The sequence below is a fragment of the Myotis lucifugus genome, unplaced genomic scaffold (assembly GCF_000147115.1).
Source record: "Myotis lucifugus unplaced genomic scaffold, Myoluc2.0 scaffold_159, whole genome shotgun sequence".
Taxonomy (NCBI): Eukaryota; Metazoa; Chordata; class Mammalia; order Chiroptera; family Vespertilionidae; genus Myotis; species Myotis lucifugus.
In genome coordinates, this window is record NW_005871207.1 from 260,867 (window position 1) to 282,257 (window position 21,391).

A 21,391-nucleotide genomic window follows, 5' to 3' on the forward strand; every position below is an offset into this window, starting at 1 on the left:
GTCACCAGTTGATTCCTGGTCAGGGCACATGCCCAGGTTGTGGCTCCATCCCCAATGGGGGCCGAACAAGAGGCAGCTGATTGATAATTTTCCTCTATCATCAATGTTTATATCTCTCTTTCCCTCTCCCTTCCCCTCTCTCTCTATAAATAAATAAAAAAATATTTTTAAAAAACCATCACATATGATCATAAAGGTACATTGTAAAATATCACACCAAACTTTTACACTATTCTGATTTCCAGGAATTATTTTCTTGTTCTTATAGTATCTTAAAATATTTCTATTCTTTATCCAAGAAATACATGTCTCTTCTATTGTTTTATACTGTGATAGTCTGCATACCACCTACGCTGAATTACTCAATTACTTGTTATCCCTATCTATATTTTATATTTATATAGAACTATGCATTTCATTATGATTAATTGTGACTTTCCCTCCCTTTTATTTTACACTTCTGATATTAACCGGTAGACTACCCTAATTGTTTCACAAAGCAAATGAATACTCATATATCTTAGCACCTTTTTATTTTTTCCAATTTTCTAGCGTCAAAAATCTACCTTCTATGCAGCCTTCCTAGTTGCATATTTTATAAATTCACTTTTAAAAACAAGAAATAATAATAAATATATTGCAGATGAAACAATGATTAGAGGATTCATAAATGTACACAGCTCATATCTAAAGTGATCCAAGACAAATTTGTGGTTTTTAGACAGCCAATTCTATTCATTACTTAGAGAACATCAATTAATGAATATTAATAAGGAAAGAGGAACATCAATTTGAAATTCTGTCCCTAACTGATATTATTCTTTTAATGTTAAGAATCAGATATTAACATTAGAAAATAAAAGAGAAAGGATTTGGATTGAATATGCTTATGATAACAAAATAACCATAACCTACAAATATATACAATGCTGTAGAATCTTGATTTCACATAGCTTTTTATTTCTAATAATGATAAAAGGCCAACTGTATCATACTCAATTAAATATTATACAACTATTAAAAATCTATTGTGAAATATAATATTGCAACATATAAAGTACATACAACCAGTTGGCTACTACAAAAAGCATGCTTGGAATTATAACAACAGATTTTAAATATGTAAATATGCACAAGAAAAACACTAGAAAAGAATAATGCAATATGCTATCAGAAATTGCTTAAGATGCTGCAGTAATAGCTTCAATTTTATTTTTAAATTTCTCTTTATTTTCTCCCACTTCCTTTGTTTTAATTACTTTTCATCCTCTAGAGAAGATTTTCATTTTAAATTATTTTGTTTTCATTGCTTTTTATTATTTAGAAGTTCAAGCTAAAATATAAAATATAAGTCTCATAGTCCTTGTGTTTTCTTTATAATCGGGAATCCTAGACCCATTTCTATTTGATGATGCCATTATGTCTGCGAGAACACTGGTGTGTTCTACGGGCAGCGGGTGACATAGGGTTAAATGCACTAAGTCCTCTACTGTGCCTGACCCTCTTTCTGTGAAGCAAGTTGATTAGCCTTGGAAGAGAAGAGGTTTTGATGAAGAGCTGCTTTTGACCCCCATTGCATAGTTGGAACTGCACACATCTAATCAGAAGAAAATGGTATCTCTTTACAGGAAGAAGACCCTTTAGCAATAGATTCTCTATTACTTAATGCAAGTGTATTCCCAGTGACACTGACTCCTTCACCTGCATAGAGATGGGCGTGGCTGCAGAAAACCACGGTGTTTAGGTACTGCCCTTTAGAGCAGGGGGTTTCTCTGGAGTTTCTTCTCCCTGAAACTCAACCCATCCAAACAGGGACTGCTGGGACTACACACTTTGTAAACGAAAAGCCAACCAATGCCAGAATATTCCAAAGCAACTGTACATTGTCAATAGTTTATTGACAGCCTCATGCATCAGGGAGTGTAACATTCTCACACATAGCTCAGATCAAGTTACCTCCTAGTGCAAAATCCTTGAACGGCTCCTCATTTCAAACAGAGCAACTGAGGCCCTAAGTGACCTCACATTGTGATTGTGTCTCTTGTTTCATCGCTCACATTCTCTCCTGACCACTTAGTTCCAGTTATTAACACTCCCTGAAATATTAATTTCCTCGATTCTTTAGTATTTCACCAAAAACACTTGGCTCACTCCAACTCGTGGCTTTTCCATTAGCTATTTTCTCTAACGAGATGCGTTCTATCCCAGGGATTCCTATGGCTAACTCCCCTTTCTCCTTCCATCAGCAGTAGTTCCTTTTCAATAAAGCATACTCTGAGCACCAATTACAACGTGCCAAGTCAGCGCTATACATGTCAACCACTCAAACTCTCTAAACTTTGGTATTGTGTCTTCTTTTTTATTTTTCTGTTACAATTTTTTACCTTCTAAACAACTATATGATTCACTTATTTATTGTGTTTATTGTCTGTCTGTTGCAACTGTAACAGAGTGAAATGCTTGGCTTCTTTGACTCATCTAGCTCAAGCCTAATTTGTTCCAGGACCTTTAGGTTAATAGATTCTGTTGAATCTTGCATGTAGCATTTGGAGGAATTCTGCTGCAGATTGACTTTGACAAAAACAGCCCCTTACTGGAAACTGCCTCTCCCAAGGAGATGTTCAACCTCATACCTGGAATCACATCAACTAGACTCAACACACTTAAAGTACAAAGAAGTTGCATGATCCTCCTGGGATCCCTGCTGGTGCCCAAATGTCTATGGTCCTCAATCATCCCTTGCCCCTCCCCTTAATGTAAAAGGAGCACGCATTCTGTACCTCCTTAAGATGGTTCTTAAGATGCTAGTCTGCCATCTTCTTGGATTTCTGGCTTAGCAAATAAAGTTGCTTTTCTTACCCCAGCACCTTGTTCCTTGACTTATTGGCTGTCATGTAGTGAGTGGTACAAGCTTAAATTTGGTTATAAAACCTAATATTAAAATTTAAGTTCTAGAAGATCAGATTTTAATCTGATGCATTTCAACCACACACACACACACACACACACACACACAGACACACACACACAGAGTTTCTGAACATAATAGATGATCAGCAAGTATTTGTTGAATGAATTGAATCCTTGTTTTCTTTTGTGTTTTCCTCAAACTAATCACATTAATTTATTAAATTTACTGCTGAATTTATATTACCCTTCTGTTTTATGATTCTAAATGACAGAGCATGATGTGTTCCTGACAGTGGGTAGATGAAATTGATTTAAAACAGTATTTGTTACAATTAAAGAACTTTCCATTGACATATATAATTTTTGTCAATTCAACATCCGATTTCCTTTAATCTGGTATTAGAACCTCTTACTTTTTTATGGAGAAATATCCCTTTCACCTGTGCCAGTCCTATGTGTTTGAGATGGGATCAAGATACAGCCCCACTTAACCAGGAACTGAATTATCAGATTTAGAATCTTTAAAATATCTCTTTTACACTAGTTTCAGGAACTCTGGAATATTAGATTCTAAATTTTCATACTCTGATCATATATTCATATATCTCCAGACCTCTGTTCTTCCCACTGCTTATGTTTATGACTCCAAAAATATTGCTATTTTATGAATTTTTAACTTATTCCATTTAAAGGCATCTTACCCTTTCTAGTCTGTCTCTAAAATAGAACCCATGTTTCTGTCAGTATTCTTCAGCATTGCCTTATTGTTGCCTTATTATTCTAGCACAGACATGATAAAATGCCTAGAATGTGGGTCATTTAAATTATTTCTACTTACTGAAACTATGAAATGGTTGATTAAATCACCTGCACACACTAGTATCTTTATAATATTTTCTCTTGATTCTAAAGTGTGTCTTCAAAACTGTCTGTAGTTCTTTCATTTTCCTAGTCAACATTCTTTCCCATTAATAAAGTAGAAGTTTTCAATATGTTCCCCTCTATTTGGATCATCTCCCAATTACAACTCTGTTCATTACCAGCAGACTCCTTAATATTTTGCTTCAGGGAGAAAATACAGCCCTTAATTTCTTACACACCATCAATAAATATCAACAGCTGTCTTTCCTTCCTATTTCCCATCATAGTGGCACAAGGTTCTTCCTACATGCAATCAAGTTGCCAACATGAGGTCTGGATCCCATCACTAACTTCTTCAAACAGAAATACCATTTCACTAAATAGCTCCTCATTTTTCTAATTCTCTCAACAACATTCACTGAAAATTATTGAATTTCTTCCTTAGGCCAGCTGTGTTCTAGGGATTAGAATAGAAGGACTAAACAGTCAGCCTTGGTTTCAGAAACTTAGCCCTTGTTTTGATGAGTTATATAATATTTAAATAATCACACTTAAGATGAACAATTTCAAAATGGATGTTTATATGAAAGAGGTGAAATAAGTAGATAATTTGATAAATAATTTAGTGAAGTAGGACCTCAGGGAGGCTTCCCTAGAGTAGTGATTATTTAGATAACAGAGGCTAAAAGGCATTTTTGAAATGCCGTTGGGAAGTGTTGAGAAGCAAGAAATAACTCTGCAGCTGGAGTGAGCATGAGATTTTCATACAACAGTAAAATAATAAAAGCCGGATGACTGAAATGCAGAAAATTAAGATATCTGTGGATGCTGAAGCTGGGAAAGTATATGCAAATCAACTAGGTGCTGTGTTATTTGCATAATCAAGTTTCGGTGCTTAGAAGAGAAATCATTCCAGATATTCCAAACATGAAGAGAGTTAACACAGGAAATTAGGACCTTTAAATGTTCTTGGAGTAACTGGAGAAATATCATTTTACATGCTGCCACATGACTAGCTATGTAGGTCACCTTCACAAAGCCTTTCCAAAGATCAGAAGGCCATTGCCTTTAGTACTGACATTAGTACTATCAGTACAATTAGTACTATTAGTACTATTTCTTCACGTAAACATATGTCTAAACATGAAATGCGACCCTGGTAATCATAAACACTAAAGTCTTTCAAAATTTATTTTTCAACATCATAGCATCTGGCTGTAATAAAGAACTTGAACTTAAAATTCTGTTTCTGTTTCAGGGAAGCACATCTCAGTGAGAGATTATAATTCCTATCTTAAGCCCACACTGCTAATTAGCCTAGGAAATGAAGTATTTATTCACTCATTGCAATTCAGAAAGGTGCTTGGATCTGAGTGAAATGGATGCTGAGTGAAAATATACCATAAATTGTACACTATGTAAAATGCATTGGCTTTTAAGTTGAAATCCATATAATCCATTAAGTAGTTTTAATATATTGTCATGTTTGCATTTTGGAAACATCAGGGTTTACAGTATTTAGAATGGCTTAAAGAGATGCAGAATGGGTTTTTGGAAAGAAGTTTGAAAGCTATTGCAGTGCTGGTCAAAGCCGAGAAATGATAGGAAACCGGATTTATGTTATGGCCATGTAAGTAAAAGTACAGATTCTTAAAGCAGTAAGGGAATAAACTGGTCAGACTTGTGCATTTATTAGTGTAGTTTTCTATGAAGCAGAATTTAGACAAAGGTTTAAGTGCAATAACTCTTTTTATATGATTCAGAGAAGCACTACTCAGGCAGGTAGATGTGAGATGAAAAAGGAATGGAGGCTAATTCAGATGTGTTATCAAAAAATGATTCCACTGTGGACACTTGGAGCCCATTGCTGCTGAGTTCTTCAGGAGACAGTGTAGAGAATTCCTGATCAGAGTCCTATACAAGGGGAGAGGATGCTGGGGAATCAATCTTCCAAATCCCACACATCATTATCTAAAGATTGCTTCTAAATTATTCACTTTCCAGCACTTCCAATCTGCCCCGCATGTTATCTGAGTGTGCCAGAGAAAGACATTGGGTGAAGTGTTACAGGCACTTGTAATAGCTAGCCAGGAGCATAAACATGAATAAGAGCCGTGAGGATATGGATAGGAACGTAGCAGCATCTGCTGCAAAAATGGAATGAATATAGATATTATTGAAGAAGAAGATATCAAAGATGGCTGTGAGATTTACATTATGAACAAGTAAGTAAATATCAATGTCTTTTACAACCAAGAAGAACAACAGAAACCATGTATCGAGAGAAATTAAGAGCACGCTATTGAGAGTAGTGGGGTTGAGGTGTCAGTGATATATCTGTAGAGATGTCAAGTAGGCCCTGAATACATGAATTATAATCCCAGAGAAGATATATGAGCTGGGAATTTACATTTTGTACATATTAAAACTATGTTTGTGCAGAGGTCATTGTGGCTGATGTCACTATCTTGCTCAGATTCGCCTAGCCACGCCTGTGCACCCAGCCCCGTGTGTTATTTGGGGTAGTAAAGAGCTCACAGCTCTTCCCTCTCTATAGAACTTTCCTCAGTTAGCATCCGTCTCTTCACCTGAGTTTTTAATTTAGCACCACAACGATGGCCCATAACATATCCATGGCCACCACGTTCCATTTGTCTCGCCATCGTTAGACTATTTCAAACTATTTTCTTGCTTATTTTTTTCTTCTTCACATTCCTATATTACTCCCCAATCCATTATATTATTTCCTTATAAACAATCTCTCAATAAATCTCATGCACCTTGATCCCTGTCTCACATAAATAAAATGCACAAGCAGTTGGCACAGAACCCCACATCACCTACAGTTGCTGCACTCATGCTTCAAGCTCAGCTCACACCTCTGGTCTCATGGAGGATTTGTTTTGAATTGCTGACAGAAGAGGAAATATCCCAGCCTCAGTTTACTCATGTGTTCCCTGGGGCTGTAGGTGGAGAGGTGAGAATATCCTGTTGCTGAAACACAGCTGCACTCAGGGACTGCCATCAAAGGCAGTTATGAAAGAAAATTTCCTGTTAAAGAACCTTAGACAAAGTGAATTCTCCTGGTCATTCCCTTTCTGTGGAGAGGAAAATGACCTGAAGTAAAAGTGTGCACAGAGTCCTGGGCAGTGGCCAACGGCTAAGCTGGTCTGAGGTCTGAAAGGGTAGAGATTGGGAGGTTGAGGACAATGAGGCATGAGGAAGAGATAAATATCATCCTATTAGAGGTGGCACAGAGTGTAAAGATCTGTCATGACTCCTTATCTATCCCTCACCAGGAGTGGACTCCACTGAAGAAACACTAAATAACAAAATGGACATGATGACACACCCAGATAATATCAGTTAGTCTGTGTTGTTGGGTAAATCCGGGCTCTCATAAAGGCACATACCCATAGTAGCAGAGATGGGTGCTACACATGGAAAGTTGGAGAAAATGAGGCCTTACATATTCTGGATTCTGATCTTACTCCACTAGAAATTATCACTAAAGTCACTGATGGCATCCTTATTATAAAACCTAATAAAAATTCTATTTCCATTCCCATGACTTCCGGTGGATTTGAGAATATTGAATACTCTCTATGTTGCTCTTCACCCAAATCAGAAAAGGACCTCTATTAGTACCCAACATGCCACCCTCTCAGCCCCTTCTTTATGGAAGATGGGTGTTTTCATTGTCTTAGTTGCCTTTTCCCATTCCTCTCCCTTGGGGATTTTATTGATGCCCAGATCTAAGACATGCATACCTAGGCACTCTTTTTTTAATGCTATATTAATGTTATATTGATAACACAACAAAAATAGGTACATAATTGTCACGGGAGATAGAAGAGAGTGATTTTATTTGTATTTTCTGGGTTTCCAGGGGCTAGGGTAGAGGGGTAATGAAAAGTGTTCTTACTTTTCATGGTCCTTATGTCGCATTACTATTAAAATTAATAAACTATTATTGAAAATTTACAATAAGTTAAATAGAATGAACAAGCTTATGTAGGTAAATTCATTTCTTTATAAATGGCTTTTCTTAAGCAATTTAAATTGTTAAACTATTTTCATTGTGAAATACAATACACATACAGAAAATGCTGCAAATTGAAAGTGAAAAGCTCAATAAATTATAAGTTAATTCATGCACCCTTCACCCAAATCAGAAAAGGACCTCTATTAGTACCCAACATGCCACCCTCTCAGCCCCTTCTTTATCAGTCTTCTCCCTCCTTCCAAAAATAAATGTCTAGATTTTATGATAATCCATTTCTTTCTTTCCTGTATACATTTAGATCTAAGACATGCATACCTAGGCACTCTTTTTTTAATGTTATATTAATGTTATATTGATAACACAACAAAAATATTTCTTTCTAAACCTAGTTGGACTTTGAAACTCTGAGGCCCCAGAACTGCTTTTCTTTCCTAGTGTGCATGAAATTTAAACTTTCTAGCTGAAGCACGTTTCTACTTGAGCAGACAGTTGAATGAATTATTTTTGTTGACTGTGTAGCCTGCAGTGACAATTCTCAGGGGTTTTAAAGGATTTGTGGCACTTATCTTATACTTTCCTATTTATTGCTGGATTTACTTGTCTGTTCTGGGAGACTGTTTACTAAATTACTAAAAGCATCTCTCATAATTCCTGAGGGTTTGCAATATTTGTCTCATATATAAAGTCAGAATAGTAAATAATTTCACTAAACATTTCCTGATTCAACTTTTAATGACTCTTAAGACACTAATAAAAGTGGCTTCTACATTATTATTCCATACTTCTACTCTTGTTTTTATTGGTAAAAAAAAATTATCATTAAATAAACTAAATTTTGTGGTAGATAAAGAACAATAAATTCAACACCAGTTTTCAAATAAAGCAAAATACCATCATGAATTTTTTGTTTGTTTTTGGCATAGAAATGTGTGACTTAGGATACTGCATTTGCTTAGAGTATATTGATTTTTAAAAACAGTGGCCCTGGCCAGGAAGCTCAATTAGTTACAGCATTGTCCCCATATGCTAAAGATTTGAGTTTGATCCCTGTGGGGGCCCTATCTAGAGTGCACCAGATGTTTAAGGCCACTCTGAGTATGGGAATCCTAATCAGGGTGTTCAAGGTTACTTTGCTATATGCAGGGGCAAGAGGCAAGGACATAGCTCTCTTACTGTATGTACACGACGCAAGTGTGCCCTTCTATAACCCAAAAGACTGAGTTCACTATTTGGCAAGAAGCCTTTTTGTCTAAGTTAGTATTAAAGAATGTTACTGACCTGCAGGCAGGGGCCTGGGAGGCGGCTGCTTAGGGAGGCTGTAGCTCTAAGGATGGCTCCTGTATAGCTCCTATTTGGAGGCTACTGCTACTTTGTAGGAAAGATGTATTGTTACCTAGCTGGTGTAAGGCTACTATATGGGACTTTACTTTGAAGAACTGCTTTGTCTAATAGCTCCTGTCATAGCAATGGCTACTTGGGCTACAATAAAAACTCTCTTATATACCCACAACTTCTCATGGCTTCTCTGTCGAATACCTGGCGTCCCAGGAGATCCGGTCCCTAGCAGAGAGGCGAGGACCTGACAATCCCCAATCAGGGCACATACAAGAATCAACCAATGAATGCATAAATAAGTGGAACAACAAATCTCTCTCTCTCTCTCTCTCTCTCTCTCTCTCTCTCTCTCTCTCTCTCCAAATAAATCAATCAATAAAGAATAGTTTGAATTTCACATATATTGTATGGTCTTTGACTATAATAAGTATAAGAAAACCTCAAGATGAAACATTAAATTAAATCATAGCAAAATAGCATTCTATAAAACAAGAAAATAACTTTCTATAATAATAATATGTACTGTCACAGTTTTTTCCATGAGAAAGTAGGATTATAAATCCAAAACGTCAACACAGCATTCATAGCATTTGGGAAATTTGCTGCACATATAAAGGAAATGGTCATAATATCTTGTAGGCCTTTAGTTGACTTTTGTGCTACCTTGAGGGATTTCTAAGTTATAAGTATATTTAGAAAATACTTTAAAATATCACATTGTTACCTAATAGGATTAACTTGAATTCTTAAGTCAATATTCTATTTCTTCTTATTTCCTACAGAATAAAGTTATAGAACTTGCAAGGAAGAAGTGCAATTTACTTGGTCTCTTTAAAATTTGTTATATCGTTGTCTATGCAGTGCTACTTAATTGAATTAGACATTTAATTCTGACTTGATCTGAAATTCTAATATGCAACATGGTAGTTCATTTGTCTTAGTGTATATTTTTCTTGGGGCATTCTGCTTTATAATATCAAGATATATAGAACCAATATTTAATTTATTAAACTTTATCCACAGAGTGTGTTTAAGAAATTGAATATCAGAATGCCAATAGTTGTCTATGCAAGTGTTTAAATTATTAGGTTTTATTTAAAAAGTGAAATGATCATTTAATTTTGTCCAGAAGCAAATGAGAGCAGAGGCTTTACTCTACAAGACACATTTATTTATTCACTCATTTGCTTATATTTTATTCAATGCATATTTACTTATAAGCTGTACTGTATAAATATATTTAAAAATATATACTTATTAACATTTGTGGTAAATTTTACAATTAACTGCAAATTCATATGAGTAAAAATACTATGTATGACCTTAAGCCAATATCTTTAAACCAATATTATTCTTCTTAAGAGTTTATACAAAATAAAAGATATATAAATTTAGTTTATCAAGAGCTTATTTGACATGTAGTATATTCAAAGCAACAATATATATGACCATATATTAATGTATTCATTTACATACCTATATAAATACACAGAAACATATCCATCTCTCTTTTTTTCTTAAACAATCTGTAGGCATCGAGCTCCATATTATAACAAGCAGAGTAAAATTTTACAATTTCTATGAGAGAGTTCAACATTTAGAATTATTATTAATAATAACTCAGTTGTATCTTGAGAGGTCATATCTAGTCAGGGAAATAAAATACGGTAGTGATACAGAGAAATATCATTGTGACCATTAAAAAACAGGGAGAGTTTGAATGAGTAAAAATATGACAAAGGTCATCCCAGGCTTAGCAAAACAAATGGCATGATTGGTTAAAGCTGAGAGTGTGTAAAGAAAGGTTTTAAGATATAAAGTCAGAGTGAATCAAATGGCCAATTAAAGCATTTTTGCTTTTCTATTGTACTGTTAATTCCAGTTATATAATCAGCAAAATAACATGATCAGACTTGTGATTTACAGTTGCTTAGCTAACTAAAGTGTATGATATCACCAATAATACCAACAACAATGGTATGATTTTTGGACTCTAAAACATCTATACTAGTAAGAGGGTAATATGCTAATTATACCAGGAGACCTTCTGGATGTCCTTCGGACAAAGCCATGGTGGCAGGGCCAAGGCAGAGGCAGTTAGGGGCAATCAGGCCAGGAGGGGAGGGCAGTTGAGGGTGATCATGCTGGCAGGGGGGAAGTTGGGAGCAAGCATGCCTGTGGGGGGGGGCAGTAGTTGGGGGCAAGCAGGCCAGCAGGAGGGGCAGTTGGGGGTGATCAGGCTGGCAGGTGGGGAGGCAGTTGGGGGCAAGCAGGCCGGCAGGCAAAGTGGTTAGGGGTGATCAGGCAGGCAGGCAGGTGAGCAGTTAGGAGCCAGTGGTCTCAGATTGTGAGAGGGATGTCCCACAGGGATCGGGCCTAACCGGCAGTCGGACATCCCCTGAGGGGTCCCAGATTGGAGAGGGTGCAGGCCAGGCTGATGAACCCCTCCCCCCCCGCATGAATTTCATGCACCAGGCCACTAGTTATTATATAAGAAGTTTATATAACAAATTATATAGACTAGTCACCAATCTACCTATTGGTGAAAACAAATAATACAGTTAATTGAAAGTAAACACTGCATTAAGGTATTCCTTGCCTGGGTAGGATTTTTTTTTTCTGCCATCAATTTAGTAAGTTCAGGCTTTACCTTAATTTGGGAATCCCAGCCTCTTTTATTAAGAAATAGACATGATGGCATCATTAGGGTTTGGTGGAATTCTGATAACTCCATCTGCATCTGCAGGTGCAACATATGATGAGTATCTATGTGTCTGTTAGATCTCTGCTAGTGGGGTTAGCAGTATTGCCATGAAAGATAAAGATACTTATGGTTCCATTAATATGATATCTAAATCTGTCATGTGACTGATCATAGGCCATGCAATGGCAATTGTTTCAGGATTATTCAAATGGTGACCTCAGCCAAAACCGGTTTGGCTCAGTGGATAGAGCGTCGGCCTGCGGACTGAAGGGTCCCAGGTTCGATTCCGGTCAAGGGCATGTACTTGGGTTGCGGGCACATCCAGTAGGAGATGTGCAGGAGGCAGCTGATCGATGTTTCTCTCTCATCGATGTTTCTAACTCTCTATCTCTCTGCCTTCCTCTCTGTAAAAAATCAATAAAATATATTTAAAAAAAAAACAAAAAAAAACAAATGGTGACCTCAAAGTCTTTTTTCCCTAGACCCGTGGTCGGCAAACTGCGGCTCGTGAGCCACATGCGGCTTTGGCCCCTTGAGTGTGGCTCTTCCTAAGCCTTAGGAGTACCCTAATTAAATTAACAGCAATGTACCTACCTATATAGTTTAAGTTTAAAAAATTTGGCTCTCAAAAGAAATTTCAATCGTTGTACTGTTAATATTTGGCTCTGTTGACTAATGAGTTTGCCGACCACTGCCCTAGACCCATCTCTTATCTCCTGCTCCTATGTCATTGGACCATAGTTGAAACTGGAAATAGTATATATGTCTAATTCATTATTGAATATTGGCTATTTCATTGGTAACAACTCATATTTTAAGTCTGTAAATTTCTGGATCAATTACAACCAATGCATGGGGTAATATCATTAGTTAAAAATAATTACAATACAAACAAACAAATAAGCAAGCATGGTTTATCTACAGATCGAGAATTTGGGCTTAATCTCTTACATTTAAATGACTTTGAGTTGTCTCCTTGAGAAAAGCATAAATGCATTTTTCATCAGAAAGGGATAATTAATTAAATATTTGATGACTACAGTATACATTGCAGCAGTCATTGTAATTATTAAAATTATGATTCTATTTTCCTCCCAGAAAAAAAAGTATGGTTTTACTTTTTGATCCCATTTAAACTTACAAATGTTTTCATGGGTCAATGAAATGTGAGCTGACCTGATATCTGTCACATCTCAATAGAAGCTTTAATAGCCAAGCAGAATTTTCAACACTTTCTTTCTCTTACCGTGGTGATCACTGAAACAAATATTAAGATGATTCCCTAATGGTTAAGTGACTAGGTTGAGCAGTGCTCCTTTTGAATGAATAGTCTTAAAAAAATTATTCTGACACGAGTTCACAATGACAAGAAAGATCTTATTCAAGGGATTACTGGAATGAGGTTTTAATTTAATTTATCTTTTTTTTTAGAGAGAGATAAAGAGGAAGGAAGAGAGAGATAGAAACATTGATGAGAGAAACATCAATCAGCTACCTCCTGCACACCCCCTACTGGAAATCATCTATCTATCTATCTATCTATCTATCTATCTATCTATCTACATATATATCCTATCTAATAAAAGAGTAATATGCAAATTGACCATCACCCAACACACAAGATGGCCGCCCCCATGTGGACACAAGAGGGCAGTTGTGGGTGATCAGACCTGCAGGGAAGGGCAGTTCGGGGGAACCAGGCCTGCAAGGGAGGGCAGTTAGGGGTGACCAGGACAGCAGGGGAGTGGTTAGGGGCAATCAGGCAGGTGAGCAGTTGGGAGCCAGCAGTCCTAGATTGTGAGAAGGATGTCCCAGATTGGAAAGAGTGCAGGCTGGGCTGAGGGACACAACACCCACCCCCCCATGCATGAAGTTCATGCACCGGGCCTCTAATATGTGTGTGTGTGTGTGTGTGTGTGTGTGTGTGTGTGTGTAAAATCTCATTTTACCTCACTGTATTTGGAATTTTTATGCTTATGTAAATTCCACATGCACATGTATTAAAATTTGATTTTCTCCTGTTTATCATTCTCTATTAATTTGATTATTAGCCCAGCTAGCAGAAATAGAAGGTGAAAGGGAAAATAATTTCCTTAGTCCCTACAATGGCAATTTTCACATATTTGGACCTGGAGGTTTTCAATCTCCACATGTCTGGATTATAGTTAACATTTCTTACGATCAAATATGGTTGGAACAAATAGTGTTTAAATTCTCAACAAACTAAAAAAACAAACTAAAATATAGGTTACTGAACCTCAATGTGTCTAGTGAAGATGATCATAAAGTCCATGTATAAGACATCTGTTATATTTGTTACCAGGATCTATTGCTCCTTATTTTGTTAATTGCATTCAAGTTTCTGCTATGGAAACCACCCTCTCTCCTCCTCAGACCATCTATAATAATAAAAGCACAGTATGCTAATTAGACCAGATGACCTTCTGGACGATGCTGGGGCTGCGAGGGAAGCCTGGGTCCCGGGCGCCAGAAGGAAGCTGGTGCCGGCAGCCAGGGGAAGGAACGCCTACTCTTGCATGAATTTTGTGCATCGGGCCTCTAGTGTGAATATAATAGGGCTGAACTCATACAGTTGGTATTGAACCAGACATTTGACATTGTTTTTTAGAGAAATTGCTGAAATATCTTAACCAATCTAGGGATTGTCCCAAGACACAAAGCAATAAAATCCTAGGTGTCTTTTTATTGCTTTTTCTAACTTTACATGTGGCATAAACTTGGGATTTCAGGTTTTGAACATGTGGAGAAATCCAGACTGAAATAAATAATGATTCAGGGTGAAATAAATCAAATGCTTGCCTGTGTCATGATATAAAGTGATTTTAAGTTACCATATATCCTTTGATGTGCAGATTTTTTTTTCTTAAGTACATTTGAGTAGAATATTTCTAATAAACAAAAATTCAGGAGTAATTCATTCAGTTTTAAATGGTCACAGATCACAGACTTTGATTATAATTGAACACAGAAATGGATGTTGCAAGCAAACTGAAACAAGGGAAAAGAAAGGGAAACTATTTCTGAGCAACAAACTCATTTCAGGCACTAAAGTCAGAAAACAAAGTTTTCACAGAAATCCCATGAGAAAGATAGCATTAATTATTTCTCTTCTCAATGTAAATATTAAGGCACAGAAAGTCTATGTGGAAACAGAATTTAAACTTATGTCTTTCCGATTTCAAATGTTTCATGATTTTCAACATTGATATTTATTGTGATTAAATCTCTAGTAATTCTACAAAGCCTGATAATAAAAATTTGTCCTCAAAGTTGGTTAGCATAAATTTTCTTTTAGCTTGATGACTTCTATTGAGAACAAATATCACCCTTTCTTAACATTCAATATCATTTTTGATCAATAATCACAGGTTCCCAATAACAGAGCAAATGGAAATTCATTATCCATCCACAGAATATTTCAAATACTTGTCAGACTAAGTATAACTTGCATCATGGTTAAACAGTACAGTATAAGTTCTCAATGTTATTTCATTTAAACTAAATCCAAGGAAGACTGTTATTATTTATACTCAAAATTCATATAAAAAGAAACAGAAGCTCCATTTTCTCCATTATTTTCTTATTAGTAATCTTGTTTTCTTTTTCACTTATCTTGCATTGGTTGGAAAGTAATTCAGCTACTGGAAAAGAATAAATGCTACAAATATTGAGAAAGTTTTATGTATGTAATTAATTATTCTACATTAATTTAGTGAGTTCTTAGTCAGGTTTTTCAAAATATTGTGCTAATATTTTTTCAATGATTCAACTAAAATGATTAGAAATTATGCATTAAAAATTTAGAATTAGAAAAATAGAATTAAAAATTCATTTTTAGTAAATTTGAATGTTATACTTTTATGGAAAATAAACATAAAATTACTTTTATCAGAGAGTCTTTATTAATTTAAGGTACCTTGGCAAATATTCAAGTATCATAAGCTTTGGGACATTGTTTGGTGATTGAAATGTAATTATGAATATTTGTAAATATTGTAATTCTAAATACTGGTTAATATTTTTGTGTTTAACCAGCTTTCAAATTGTTTTATTTCCTCAACTTTATTTTATTTCTATTCCTCCAAGTTGTATTAATAGAAGCCAAATATTAATAGAAAACTATGGGAATATACATTTTAGGAGTCTAAGTTTCTTATGATAGATAATTTATATATATCATTCATGTTCTTAAGAAATCTCTTGCAGTCTATATTTTTAAAAAATATCTGTATGAAAACTTTACATCAAGAAAATAATAAATGGAGAAAGCTTTGTCAAATAATAATAGAGAAAGCAATGTACTTGGGAAAATATCACACAAATAAGGATAATCAACATAGTTATTATGTATTGACTGCTTATTCTTATGCTTACATTTAACATTTTTATGTACTAAATCCTTTACTAATAAAAAAGTTAACAGTTTATAATAAGTGGGAAGTCTGGATAAAATAATTTAAATCTATTAAGCCTATTATTATCATTAGTATTGTCATTTGTAATTAACATGGCACTAAAAATCTACCTATTTTCTACAGATATTATTTTTATTCAGGTTTGCACCCTGTTCTAACTTACTAAGATAGGAGCACCATTACTATTTTATTTTATGTATTAAAAATTGAAGGTTAGGGGGAACCAAGATGGCGGCATAGGTAAACACCAGTACTTGCTGCCTCTCAAAACCACATCAAAATCAAAACTAAAAGTCAGAACAACTATCATCCAGAACCGTGGGAAAGCTGGCTGAGTGGAAGTTCTACAACTAAAGAGGTAAAGAAGAACACATTGAGACTGGTAGGAGGTGCGGAGGCATGGAACAGGCTGGCACCCGGGTGAGCTGCTGTTTTAATCAGAAGGGAGATACAAACTCCCGCTTGCTCTGAAGTCCAGTTCTGGGTGAGACTCAGGGGGAACCAGACACATATGGGGAGAAACTGGACTGCCTGGCATCGGGACAGGAACACGAGGGCGGCTTTCTTTCAGATGGAGGTGCACGCAGCAGTCATTGTTCCTGCACAGGGAACTCTCTGGTGCAGGGCTGACTGGCAGCCATTGCTGTTTGCTCTGCCCTGGGACCCCGATCCACACAATTTATAACCCCACCCAAGCTATGCACACAGGCTTTTGCATATGAATGGCATATCCTTTCTCAGCCTAAACCTGTCAAACAGGAAGTAGCTGGGTCAGGAATCCCCAAAGCAATCAATCCAGCAGCAGCAGCCTGCCTTGCTACACAGTTGGGCCTTGTCTGGGAAGTTCCAAACCTGATACAAAGAGGAGGAATCTGCAGATCTCTCTGTAGCTCTTGCTGGGTGACCCCAGGCAGTGGCTGACTTTGATCCAACGGCCAGTGTACTCAGTGGTCAGTGTGAGACCATACCAGATTACATCTCTTCACATCCATAAGTGACACATTCAAGGGGCAGACTCAGTGAGCACCAAAGCCCCACTGAAGCAAGTCCTGCCCCATAAGGGTGTCTCCCGCACAGCAGCTCTTCCATTGTAGACACAGCTGGTCCTCACAGCCAATTGGCCTGGAGGTCAATTCCTCCCAGTGATACCAACAACAATCAAGGCTTAACTACAACAAGATTGTGCACACTGCCCACAAAGGGGTGCACCAAGTGTGTCCATCTCAGGTGACTGGGGAGTCTGAGCCACTGGGCCCTATAGGAATCCTCAGAGGATCACACCAAGACACATCATAATTAAAATTCCAAGGGCAAAACACAAAGAGAGAATCATAAAAGCAGCAACAGAAAAACAGTCAGTTACCTACAAGGGAGTACTCATACGACTGTCAGCTGATTTATCAACAGAAACTATGCAGGTCAGAGGGAGTGACAAGAAATATTCAAAGTGATGAATAGCAAGAACCTACAACCAAGAATACTCTACCCAGCAAAGCTATCATTTAGAATTGAAGGTCAGATAAAGAACTTCACAGATAAGAAAAAGCTAAAGGAGTTCATCACCACCAAACCAGTATTATATGAAATGCTGAAGGGTATTCTTTAAGAATTGGAAGAAGAAGAAAAAGATAAAGATAAAAATTATGAACAACAAAGAGACAACAAATATATATCTATCAACAAATGAATCTAAAAACCAAATGAATAAAAAAATCTGAACAGAATAAACTGGTGAATGTAATAGAATCAGGGGCAATATTATAAATTGCTTCTCTTCTATATATGTTCAAAGTACAAAGATAAATACACAGTTTTTAATCAAGAAGTGCAATTTTAACTTATTTTAAAATACATTAAAATAAAATTGTAAATTCTATTGATTCCATACATTGATCCATATCCTGTAAACCTACTAGTACACATACAATTTATTTTTCTTATATTTTATGTCTTAAAGGTCAATATTGAGTAACACAAAGTTATGCAGTTTGAGGTTTCTATGGATCCCGAATAGCTACATTGAAAGGACTTGTTATATTTTTAATTACCTGTTTGTGGCAAAAATCAAAGACCAGGTGTTCCTTGATTATCATTGTGAGCACATATATCTGGTAGAAAAATAAAGCACAATATTTGCTTAATAATTTAAAGTGCCTATATTCATCAAATAATGAAGCTAAAATTTCTATTACTATTTATAAATTAAGTATGTTTATGCCTTTCTGTAAAAGAATTTCATTGGTTTGTCAATATTATATGTGGAGATAAATTTAATAAAAAATTAAATTGTTGCACAAACCTTAAAAATAGTCTTCAATTTGATGATTTCTTAGGAATAGATAATGTCAACTAGCTCCTATTACTTTTGAATACTCAGAGTTTTAAACAGTGTAATTTGTATTATTTTATTAAAATGAAATTGCAGGCCTGGCCAGTTATCACAGTGGTTAGAGCATCACCACCAGGATCTTTGAAGGATCACGTGTTTGATTCCCGGCCAAGGGCATGTGCCTGGGTTGTGGCTTCAAACCCCAGCCTTGGTCAGGGAGAGAGCAGGAGGCAACCAATTGATGTGTCTCTCTCATGATAATGTTTATCTCTCTTCTTCCCCTCCACTCTCTCCCTTCCACTCTCTCTAAAAACAATTAATGAAAAAAAAAAATCCTCAGGTGAGGATTAAAAAAGAATAAATAAATAAATAAATAAATAAATTGTCAAATTTGTAGTTTATTCCCAGGAATGCTTATTTTAGTGTCATGCTATCAAAGACTATAAATATTCCAAACATTTTAAAACATAAAAATAAAGCAGAAACAGCAGACACTGTATTTGTGAGCATCTATATTACTAAAAGAGTTATTCAAGATATTTTCTTTCAGTGATCACAGGATATTGTAGTTTTGCAGATGAATAATGTACAATAGCAAAGTCACCCAAGAGTAATTCAGCATGTCATTGAAGAAAATGTGCATCGTTAGCATGTCTCCTATTATTCTGATCCAGTGCTCATCCTTTACATAAAGCAGTTCCTCATTCATTTATTCACTAAATGCTTATTGAGTTCCTTCTAGGTTAAAATGTGAATGAAACATAGATAAATACTAATATTCTGGGAAGACAGATAATGAAATATCTAACTTCATGGTATGATTTTAAGGCTCCAGTAAAATGTTTGAAAGACATAGCATGTTACACAAATAGCTACATTGGTAGTACACGTTTTAAATGTTTGGAACCCAACAATATTGGAATTACCTGATGGTTATCATGGCTATACTACCTAATAAAGCACTAACAAATTTGGTTGAAATCATGGTTATATTACTAATATATACCTAATACTGCAATATACCTAACACCTTGTAAGCTTGCAATAAGCTACAAGTCTCACCTTATATAATAAAGAGGACCTGAGACTGCGCCAGGGGATGTGAGGCTGCACCCCCCGCCTGGCGCTGGGTTGGGGGACCTGAGGATGCGCCCCCCCACTCCCTGTGGGGCTTGACGGGGGTGGGGCTGGATGGGTCTGGGTCTCACGCAATTTTGAGGCGCGCACGGGTGGGCGGGGACTTGACTCTAAGTCCTGTGGCACACCCCAGACTCTGACAGGAGGGAGATTTTCATATACATTTTACTAATTTTCTTTCATCTCTGACACTTCTATTATAGAGAAAGGGCAAATAGCAATATTAAAATATTTCCTCTAATTAATTCCCTTTTAATGTGCACAAATCTCATGCACCGGGCCACTAGTTTATGTAATAAAATCAAGTAGATTTAATAATTGTTAATTTGCCATTTTTATACCATAGGAAAATTTATATATAAAGACACATGTACCCAGTATATGGTGAAAAAAGCATAGACTCAGACCCACTCTCTAGCTATGTGATCCTGAGATATTTTATTTTCAGCCATAGACTTTAGTTTATGCATTTGTACATTTTACTAAAACACCTTTTCTGCTGTTGATGTCCTTTTAAAAAATTGAATAAAACTGCTATTTGTAACAGAATTCCTTAATTTGATTACACTAAAATGAAAAATTTTGCTTGACAAAGTTATAATAGGAGAAAATTAAAATACACAAATAGCCCTAACTGGTTTGGCTCAGTGGATAGAGCGTCAGCCTGCAGACTGAAGGATCTCAGGTTCGATTCCAGTCAAGGGCATGTATCTTGGTTGTGGGCACATCCCCAGAAGGGGGTGTGCAGGAGGCAGCTGATCGATGTTTCTCTCTCATCAATGTTTCTAACTCTCTATCCCTCTCCCTTCCTCTCTGTAAAAAATCAATAAAATATATTTTTTTTAAAAACAAACAAAAAAACAAATATTTTACCCAAAAAACAAGACAAAAAATACATATAGTATAATTCAATTTATATAAATTTCCAAAAAAGTATAAATTAAACTATTATATTTAGAAATATCCTATATAATAAAAGGCTAATATGCAAATAGACCGAACAGTTGAACAACCGAACAACCGGTCACTATGACGTGTGCTGACCACCAGGGGGTGTGCATGGAACATGGCAGGTGTAGGCAGCAGGGGCCAGAGCTCAGGGCATGGTGGGTGTGGGCTGAGGTGGGATGGTGGAGCAGGTGAGCGGGGGTGCCAGACCAAGGCGGGTTGCCAGTTGCTGTCATCGGGGTGAGCCTCTGGTGGTTACTGAAAATTCTTTGTTCCCACATGCCGCGGTCCCGCCTGGTGCTCACACCTGCTGCCAGCACCGGAGCCGCCGCATGTACCCGATGCCAGCGCCAGGTGCCAGCCCCGATCACTCGGCACGGTCAGTGGATGCGAGCAGCAGCTGCCAGCCCTGATTGCCCCTCAGGGCTTCTCCACTTCCCCCTGGCTCCTGAGGGGTGATTGGGGCCAGCAGCCGCCTCTCGCACCCCATGCCAGCAACAGTCCAGCTCACACCCCATATTGGCACCAGCCCCAATTGCTCTGCACCATCAGCAGTGCAAGCAGGACCAGTGCCATCAGCATGTGGGAGCGGTGGCACTGGGAGCAGGCCTGCCAGCAGACAGGGAACCGGGGGCTGCAGATGGAGGGGCTAGAAAGGAGTGCGGAGGATGGGCCATTACCCTCCCCTGTGGCCACCGCAGTCTCACAACCCACAGTTCCTTTCA

The 21,391-nt window shown here is 36.8% G+C and overlaps 1 protein-coding gene across 1 annotated transcript in view; it reads left to right on the top strand.

The window, feature by feature from the left end:
• The first annotated feature begins 6,577 nt into the window (after window positions 1–6,577).
• The window catches only part of LOC111827403 (TCF3 fusion partner-like), a 92,487-nt gene continuing 77,673 nt past the window's right edge, over window positions 6,578–21,391 (top strand). Inside the window, exon 1 of the mRNA XM_023759627.1 lies at window positions 6,578–6,748. Within this exon, the coding sequence (XP_023615395.1) occupies window positions 6,578–6,748 (171 nt within the window). The remainder of the gene's footprint in view (window positions 6,749–21,391) is intronic.